This window comes from Brienomyrus brachyistius, chromosome 3, assembly GCF_023856365.1.
Source record: "Brienomyrus brachyistius isolate T26 chromosome 3, BBRACH_0.4, whole genome shotgun sequence".
Taxonomy (NCBI): domain Eukaryota; kingdom Metazoa; phylum Chordata; class Actinopteri; order Osteoglossiformes; family Mormyridae; genus Brienomyrus; species Brienomyrus brachyistius.
This window is the reverse complement of record NC_064535.1, coordinates 23,089,899-23,099,679: the sequence shown is the minus strand read 5'-3', so window position 1 is coordinate 23,099,679 and position 9,781 is coordinate 23,089,899. Positions and strand designations below refer to the sequence as shown.

The following is a 9,781-nucleotide window of genomic DNA, read 5'->3' as shown; positions in this document are numbered from 1 at the left end:
ATGGGGAGGTTTAGCCCGGGTTAGGGGCCCAAGTGACAGGGACACGGTGACTGGACCAACCAAGCAGCCTGAATTAGCCTTATGAGGTTTTAACTGGCATACGCTCTGTCCCCAGTGCTCCCATTGGGTATCCATAAGGCACCTTACACTCCCACTGGGTATTCATCAGGCCCCTCTCGCTCCCATTGGGTATTCATCAGGCCCCTCACGCTCCCATTGGGTATTCATCAGGCCCCTCACACTCCCATTGGGTATTCATCAGGCCCCTCATGCTCCCATTGAGTATTCATAAGGCACCTTACACTCCCATTGGGTATTCATCAGACCCCTCATGCTCCCATTGGGTATTCATCAGACCCCTCACGCTCCCATTGGGTATTCATCAGGCCATGTCACTGACCTGTGAGCCATACCCTCGACTTCACATGGATCAGTGCAATTCCTTTAGAGATGAGCAGGGGGCGCCCTCTGCACAATCAAATTTTACCCAAGCCTGCATCCTATGGGAGCTGGTGCTTTAATGTGGTCACATTTAACCTGATTTTAGCCAGATCGTCTCATTCAGAGCAGGAAATAATGACGATCGAGTCAGATGTTGTAAGATAGAAGGGACTCCCGGGGTAGTCAGACCTCTGTGACCGTGCCCCACTGAAAGAACCACCTGTCTAAAGCAAACAGGAAATGAAAGACTAGTTATATGAGAGAGTGGGTCTGCCCTCTGCCCCCCCACGGGCGTGCTCAGTGTCCCCTGCCGAGGTTCGGTGGATGCTGAGAGGTGCTGGCGGCTCCCTGCATTGAAGCGGCCGCCGGTCCTCGCCGGTCCTCGCCAACGACACTGAGACACAGTGCACACGCAGGCCTAACAGGGACGGCCAAGGCCCTCAGCCCGAACGAATTAAAAATCAATTTGATGACTTAGAGTCCCGCGGAGAGAGACGTACGCATGGCCGACCCGATAAGGCAGGCCACAGGTGTAGCTATTTCACCGCGCTGCCACTTTACAACATGCTCCGGCTAAATCCGTTAGCTAATGATAAGGTAATTATAGGCAAGAATCCAGCCAACCGACACATTGGGCTTCTTAGCCCAAATAATGGCGCTTCTTTACTTCTTATTATATATGTGTGTGCCGTGTAATAGACATAAATACGTCCATATTTCACTATTGACTCACAGGCGGATTCTGGGGTTTTTAATACCTTCCGAGTAACGTGTTAACTGTCAGATGTAGTGGTGAGTAATAGTTCCTGATGTCTGTTAAGCAGTACCACTGTGATCATCTTCAAGGTCACGTTCCGGACTGCATCACCAACTCGTGCGGCGCCTCCTTCTGGTGATTCTGTCAATATCGCCTTGTTGTCAAGGAGGTGCTCCACATAGCGACGAGAACCTCTGCAGCCACCTGTGCCGTATCCGGCGAGGTCGCTCAGTGTATCATGGAGGCACAGTCAGGAACATCACAGGAAGTACACCCCTCACAGACCCTCCCCAACCAGAAGCAGAGAGGCAGCACTTTCCGCGGGGGGAGGGGCGCGAGGAATCGGCCGAGCAACAAGTAGCCGAGGAGTCGTACACGACTGCTGACCTCAGCCGCTACCATCCAGACATGCGAGCTCCACACGCATCATCAGCTCCACTGACAGTGCGGAGGACCGTACCATTTCTGGCAGACTTGCGGGGTTCAGCTCTCTGCTGGAAATTTCCCACACAACTAATATAATGGAAATGTAAATATATAAATGGGCTTCCTTGAAGTCTGGCATGATGAATTGAAAAGTACAGCACTTGGAATACAGTGGTGTTAAACAGGAAATCCAGTCGTAGTAATGAGAAGATGCCCTCTCTGCCTATTGTTGGTCCTGGCCAAACTAATTAAACAGTTTTGTTAGCTAAGTGGTTCCAAAATCCAATGTCCTTTTGGAGCACGGAATTCATGCAGCAGTAACTGTGTGGGATTTTCTCTTTCCATTTTTACTGTGCACTTGTATTTGGCACGTTTACATATTAAAATGCTATAGCAAACACCAAACGCAGTCCGCACAGTTAGGCAACGGACGATTCATTTTTATAAACCTAGCAGCACAGAGGAATTTCGCCCCCTTGTGGAACTCTGAGGTGGCACAGCGCAAAGGCGATGGAGACGCACACATCGATAATGTGAATAAACAGAAGCATTAGAAATGTGGTCTTCATGTAGAACCAGTGTAGACCAGCCACGGAATAAAGCTGAAAAGTTAATCACTGGCGAAAGTATCAGGCAGGACAGAACAGAAAAGTGCAGATCTCAAAATTAAAGTCCGCTAGCCATGTAAGATCAGTGCATAATGGAATTGCTTCTTTGCCTTTTGCCCAAGAAAAACCTCATTCCTATAAATGTTTCCGAAGCTTTCAGCCATGATAATTTGGCCTCTTCCTCCGGGAAGCCTTTCAGACTGTAGTAAAATATGTTGTATAACCAGCCTGGTGTTTGCTAAAGATTTCATTAGTGCTTTAAAATATGAAAACAGGGAAATGTGTTTGTGCTCACCGAAGTACAAAATGATGTGTGAAATTTAATATTCGACCGGCGACGGTGGCTTATTGATGGCGGGACATGGGTGATTGGGCAGGTCCTTTGAGCAGCTGATTTCCCCATTAAACTGCACCGTCTAAATGTGATGCAGGCAGTGATGGAGTGAATATCGCAGATCTATTAAGGTAAAGCGCTTTTCATATGCAGTTGCTTCTTTCCCTTGGGACTTATAAGAAGTGATCTTCTGTTTGGGTCATTCTACTCATATCGCACCCCTTTGTAAAGGAGAACCATTTATTTCTTAGTAAATAAGCATTGTTAATCATGGGACATTCATTATGTTCAAATCCCAGCTAAAATAAAAAAATAGTTATTTCTGAAGCATTTCATTTGAATGGGAACAGTGAAAATGGGGTAGGAATACAAATAAAGAATTGGAAATTGCTTTTACTCGTTTCAAATAGGGATTTTATGTTGTACCATTAAGGTAAATATACTATTAGGATTTCAGCCGAGTTGCCCTTTAGATGGGTATTTAACATAAGACGGGGGCTGTGGTTGACCCATTTGGTAAGGTATTTAACCAAGGAAAGACACTTGTGCTCTCTCATTGAGAAAGACTGAAATCTCTGAAAGGATTGTTGTACCATCGAGCTGCCTGCCTAACCTATGACAGATGGTGATGCTGTAACATCGAGAACTGTTTAATCCAACACTGTTATTAAAACAAATAACTGTGACCTATGTTTATGAGCATCAGCACTGGGTGCGAATATCAGCTACAGCAGTAAAAGGCAGAAGCTCTTCAATCACCTCCAAGGTTCCTCTGCAGAAGAGCCGAGCGCCTCCCCAGCTGATCAACAGGGGGGGCCATTCATACCTCCGAAATTCATCCAATTACTGTAACTCAAATCAGCCCGTCAGAAGCACCAGGGAGAGGCGAGGCGTGACACGTTCTAGCACTTTTAGAAATCCACATATTTCTAAGAAATGTTTTTTTAATTCACAACCCGGTCATAAAATGGTAAAATGTGCTGCGGCCTCGGATACATCCAATATGCCATTAAGCGGCATTACAGGAACTTACGTGACAATTGCGCATTTTTGTCACACACAAGCAACCAGTCAGTGAAGCAGTTGAGATGAGATGCCTTTAAAAAAGCGAGCTGCGACAGCTTTGCCTGGAGCTCCATTCAGTCTGCTAACAACCTATTTGGGTTTCACAGGATTTCCCTGAACAGTGTTGTCCTTTTTTACTGTGAAATAACAAAAAAAACAACAGCTGTATTCCGATTATGAGTAATGTGACACCTGATTCACCGTGTCGCTGTGCTAACAATGTACTGTGAACGTAAACCCGGCTCTGATTTTAAATGAATATAATGGTTTTCCCCTGATCTAACCAAGGAACAATGTGATCTATTCCACACGGTCGTGTCACCTCGGGCCAACCTCTCGCGTGATGAAATAGAGGAAATAACAGGCATGTGAGCTGGGGGAGGTTCAGCACCTCCTGATCGCCGCATGCACGTGGGCGGAGTGCAGGTCACCAGCAGCAAGCAAGGCGTGCTGTGCATGTGTGCCCTCTTCTGCACATGCAAGAGAGCGTGAGGACACCGCACCAGTAAATAGGCACGGGGACAAAGGTGGAATGTCTCTGTCGCGGGACGCGGCTCGTTCTCGGGGACGCGCCGCATAGAGTTCATAGAGAACAGGACTCGGACTGCGTCAACGCGCGCAGACACCTGTTCCTGTTATTTAAAACCCGCTACATAAACCACATCCGAGACTTATACGGACGCGCTCCTGCGTCCAGTACGATAGCACACCGCATTTAGGCGTTATCGAGCCTTTATGTGACGTAGGAATAACCGTAAGCATAGCAATTAATGCAAAAAAAATGGAAACGGGACCGACTCCCAGAACCAGTACGTGAAGCGCAATCGAATTGACTGCCCTCTACTGGACCGGGTGCGCAATAAATTTGAGAATCCCCTCGATTTTATTTCTCCAGTGATCTATCTGCTCAGTCCTTTCGGGATTCCCTCCAAGTGTCTGACACGAGCACCATTTGCGGACATGGCGGCATTGTGCTGGACCATCAATTCATTGTGTATTAGCGCTGATCGTTTTGTGGAGGATCTCAGTTCAGCCAAAAAAAGGGTCTCAGCTTGCAAGCCAAGTGCCATAAACTACTGCACAGCCACAAAACACTTTCATGTTTTTATGTCCATGCTACATTTAACGGTTAAAATAGGAACCCAAGTCATTTGGGTTGTAATTTCTTACCCAACTAGAATTCTCTTGCTTTTGACTATTTACCTTATTCTATGTGCTTCTATCCAATGTTAAAAATTGAGAATTATATTCTTAAACTAGCAGCACAATCCTCCGGGACGAGTAAATAGCTTGTATGTAGGATGAATAAAGGTCAGGGTCAAAGGTTAAGGCTACTCAAGGAGAGCGATCATTCAAACGCATTTGGGTGGTGTGTGTGCCAAGGGTCAGGATGACTGGCGCAAGCGGGGATGGGGAGGGGGCTAGGGGGAGTGTTTCAGCCTACTTTCACAGGCGGGTAGGACCCCATAAAGCCATCAGTCAAAGTAACATATAACATCATCTTCCATCTCCTTCTTCCACAAGCCAGCTCGTTCGCTCACACCAGAGGGTAAGTGGCGGAAATAAATTACACCCAAAATAATAAACACGTAGAATATCCTTCATTCTGTTCTAACAGATATTAGTCAAGACAATTTATTAAGTTTGGCGAATGACATTGTATTTTCACAGGGGTATCGCTTTTGAATAAAAATATCTGTCTGTTTGATAAGGTATGACGTCTTTGCTGGGAAATTTGTGATTGCCTGGAGTCTATTTTAGATTTTTACTTGCTGGCCTCTTTTCTTTTTCGAGCTAACACTTGTTTATGATGAGACACAGTAAACAAATCAAATGGCGGAACTGTATGAACGTGTTGCTAATGACAACGGCTTTTTGGAAAAAGAAAATGAGTCACGCGCCTTTATTTTTCCGGGACTCAGTTCTGCAGTCATTTCTACGCACAAACTGCGCGCCTTCGGGAGGGTGGTTGCGTGCTTTCAGTAATTACCTGCCGTCTTTGTCCGCCTGGGGTGACTGGCGAAGGGATTTAGGCAATAACAGTAGCTGATTGATCCTGATCACCTATACACTGGCCATATAGCATTTTTAGCCCTAAGCTTGCATCCCAGCGTCTGACGCTTCTAACACGTGCCTCAAAACCAGTGAAGGTCAGGTGACAGCAGGTACTCACCAGATTGAATCCATGAGGCCGCCCACGAGCGGAACGGCTCGGCAAATGCGCACGCTAGAGTACCGTCGCCCCTAACTGGGCGCTGCAGGTATCTGCCAGGATGTCACCGTCGTGAGCACGATGTGAAATGTGTGACAGAAATATGTATGCACTACAAGGGACTTCCAACTGGGGTGGAGAGAGGCTGTCTTCTTCAGAGGCGATGCTTAGCTTTGTGGGAAGACTCACGAACTGCTGCGGTCATGTCCTGCTGTCCCCTCGTAGCAGTGCACGAATGACGTCACCCGTCCCCGAGCACGGGAACTCGGTTAATGTCATTAACATGTCAGACCAAGACGTCCAGCTTTTGTTGCAGCACTGTGACCATAGACTGACAAAAACGGTCCTTGTTGTATTTCAGGACAGAATCTGGAATCACCATGTCTGAGGGGTAAGAACCATAGAGCAAGGCTTGTACTTGCAGTCATAAAAGTTTGTTTAATTTCTTAATTAAAGAATGACTTGTTGATCTGCTGTAAAAATCTCTTTTTGTTTCATTCTCTGTTCGTTTGTTCTGTGTTATCCACAGACCGGTGAGATGGGCTTATTTTTCAATTATAGACCAGTTTGTTTTTTATTCTAAGTTAATAATTTACTCAGTCATTTAAGTACCATTTAATATTAATATATCAGTTGCTTTCCAAAAGACATTATTAAAAGTTAATCCTAAGAAACAATTGAAGTGATGTGTGACATGCCTGATAAGATGCTGGAAAATGATTCGTTTGTTTATGTGTTTAGTGATTAATCAGTGAGGCTAACATCTAATTTATAGCCATTAATACTTTTGTTTCTTAACAGCCTGACGTTCGAAGGTTGGGGGCACCTAACTCCGGCTATCTGTTTCAGAATTTATGTATACAGGTGAAAATCCCTGTAATGACAACGTAGCAGCTTAGAGTCTATGCGGAAAGAAATCCACGTTCACTGTAGCAACCGAAGACCGGAGTTTGGCGCCTCCTGTCTGTGGGAATGTGAAGTGCATCATCTGAACTGAACCACTGCCACGTTCTCTTTCAGAAAAAATCGAAGTACTCAGCCACACGTCGGCTTCAGCTGAAGGTGAGGTTTCAGGACGCACTGATGTTACTGTATCGCGCATAATTTTGGGATATTACTTTTTGATTGGTCAAGCTGCCACATATACTCACCCATGCATGTTGATTCAGGAAACTCTTCTAGACGGCCAAATGATACACTTTTTAAGCATTGTTACCTTAACATTACCATGCACTGGATACCTTAATTAACTACATAAAAATGCATAAACCGCTTTATAGTAAATATGTGTATGATATCATTGATGATAGTGGTATAAATTAATGTAGAATTCCCTCCCTACAGGGGGAATGTGGCACTACACTCCAATATGTCTCCCCCTACAGGGGGAATGTGGCACTCTGCCCCAATATGGCTCCCCCTACAGGGGGAATATGATACTGATCATAACTGAGGGCCCCACTAATCTCAGTGTATAATGTGCAGATGAACTTCATTGGCCACATGCTTCATTCTTGACAGTCTAAACTGCTGAAGAAGGCAGCAACCATGCTGGAGGCCGAGAAGGAGGAGAAGAAGATGGAGAGGGAGAGCACCTTGAAGGAAAGGGTTCCTCCTCTCAAGCTGGCCGGTTTGTCAGTCAAGGAGCTGCAGGTAGGTGATCCAGCTGCATTCTTCTACAGAACTGGGCATCCTGATGGTCCATGGAACAGACGACCTTCATGTAAAGTCACCCCCAGCATTTCGAAGGACCTCCAAGGGGGCAAATAGCCAGAGCGGAAATGAATCTCGCTATAAGGATCTGTAAACACCTGCTGCATCTCCTCCAATCTCATCTCTTCATAGGAACTCTGTAAAGAACTGTACCGCAACATCGATATTGTAGATGAAGCACGGTACGACATCGAAGTTAAAGTGGCCAAAAATGACAAGGAGGTACTGGGAACCAGCTCATCTGAAGCCGTAGCAGGAAATGGTTTGCTTTTTACCCAGTTAATGTGTGAGTCTTCCTTACTGGCAGATTGAGAACCTGTGTCAGAAGATCGCAGATCTGAAGGGCAAAATGAAGCGACCCAACTTGAAGAGGGTGAAGAAATCGGCTGATGACATGCTGGGCGCCTTGAGCGACACCAAGCTCATGAAGGCCGACTTCAAAGCCAACCTCAAGACGGTCAAGAAGGAGGAAGAGAAGGTGAGCTAGTCAGGAATGGTGTAGGTCAGTCTGACCACTAAGGGCTACTGTGTTTCCCGTGTCTGTTGTTAGCTGGCATCTGAAGTATCTGATGCGATTGTAAAAGTTGGAGATTTTCATGGCCAGAGTGGAAAAAATATGGCTAATTAATAAAGAGCGTCGACGTCATATGGAATAAAAAAAAAATATGACCAGGATTCACACAGATTTAGTTCTGCTTTTGAAGTGCAAGACCATTGCTAGCATTCACTAAGAAATACAGACTGGAGTTACCATCAAAGTCAGGCTATTCGATACGCTAATATCTTTCAAGTTGTTCAGCAATATCACTGAGCTCTACTCTAAACTTGGGGTGTCTGCAGAGGGAGGAGGTGACAGACTGGCGGAAGAACGTGGAGGCCATGTCAGGAATGGAGGGCAGGAAGAAGCTGTTTAATGCTGCCCAGTGAAAGGTACCAGTTCACGGTCATCGACCAGTTTTACCCAGTAAAATAATAGCATATAGACACATGCAGACATATGTGTGGTTACGTGTGTCATAATTCTTTGGAAAACCTTTTACCATCCCTTTGACTATTCATGCCCCCCCACTACAGGCTCAGAACTGTCAATCATTGATTATACGTGATGTCTTCCTCCATCATGTTCTCCGTATTCAATTTTCCCTCGTCTGCATTACAGCTTGATGTTGTCCTCAAGTAATTCTACCCAAGCAACTCTCTCAGAGGTACAACAGAAATGCCCTCCTGGGACTTAGCCATGAAAACTTGGGTAAAATTCCAGGTCCTTCACTCCACTTTTGCTGCCATTTCTGTTGGCTGAGACTAGGCTTTGACAGACCACAGAAGATATGGATGTCGAACGCATGGTCTCATTGTGTACAGATCTTGTCTTGTCTTTCCTTTTAAGTTAAATCTCAGATTGTAAAGCGTTCTTGGTGTTTTCTTGGCTTTCTGTTCTTGTTCTTTGTATTGGTGTACAGCCCAGCGATATGCCCCCGCGGCGGAAATCCCCCCCCTCACCGTTCATGTCGATTCAGCGATATGAATTAAAGAAGCTATAAAAAATATACGAGACCCTGTCGGGAGATCGGAAGGCATTCGTCGGGATTTTATTTCGCGACGCGCCACGGGCATCGCACCAACCTCCGAGCCCTAAACACAAAAACAATTACTGTGAAAGAATAGGGGGCCGGTGTTGTATCGATTGCTCTGAAATTGCATTTTTGATTGAATGGTGTCACTCATAAATAAAAATCAATATTCCTGACCTGAATCCCAAATATCTGTCCTTTCTATATTCAGCCTTGGCCGGAATGTTATTCTGCCGGCTCCCCTGCGGTCTCCAAGCGTCGTTTCACCTTCCTCTGCTCTCGCACACTAAAATATTATGTTATTTTTAATATCACTTTCTTGCACCCAGTTCTGCCGCAGTTCGGCGTGTCTCCCCATTTCACATCTGAACGACCACACAAACACAGAGATGAATCAACCACATTTTATTTAATTTTAACTTTACGTGGCGTTTTATTTTCACAAACTGTGTGAGTTTACAAGCAATTTCACCGCTGTTGTCCAGGGGGAATCAGAACACGGGGAAGACCCCGATAGTGAAACTGGGCTTGATCACTGCCTCTGACACTCAAGGCACCTAACTTATCAATCATTTACGCACACTGTTCGTATTTTAAATCTTTTTAATAATTTAATTGTATAGTTAGACCTGAATAATCGTGTTTGTTCTTTTT

General features: G+C 45.4%; 1 protein-coding gene across 2 annotated transcripts; it reads left to right on the top strand.

Moving 5' to 3' along the window:
• The first annotated feature begins 5,070 nt into the window (after positions 1-5,070).
• Positions 5,071-9,309, top strand: LOC125739036 (troponin I, slow skeletal muscle-like). 2 transcript variants are annotated; one of them, XM_049008690.1, is made up of 9 exons: positions 5,071-5,180; positions 6,205-6,234; positions 6,864-6,905; positions 7,365-7,496; positions 7,689-7,778; positions 7,864-8,034; positions 8,397-8,486; positions 8,716-8,761; positions 9,017-9,309. In XM_049008690.1, the coding sequence occupies exons 4-7, from the start codon at positions 7,392-7,394 to the stop codon at positions 8,481-8,483; spliced, it is 453 nt and encodes a 150-aa protein (XP_048864647.1). In that variant the 5' UTR covers positions 5,071-5,180; positions 6,205-6,234; positions 6,864-6,905; positions 7,365-7,391; the 3' UTR covers positions 8,484-8,486; positions 8,716-8,761; positions 9,017-9,309. The 2 variants fall into 2 exon arrangements, with proteins under 2 accessions (XP_048864647.1, XP_048864646.1); XM_049008689.1 differs by having other exon boundaries at positions 8,716-9,309.
• Positions 9,310-9,781: the final 472 nt, after the last annotated feature.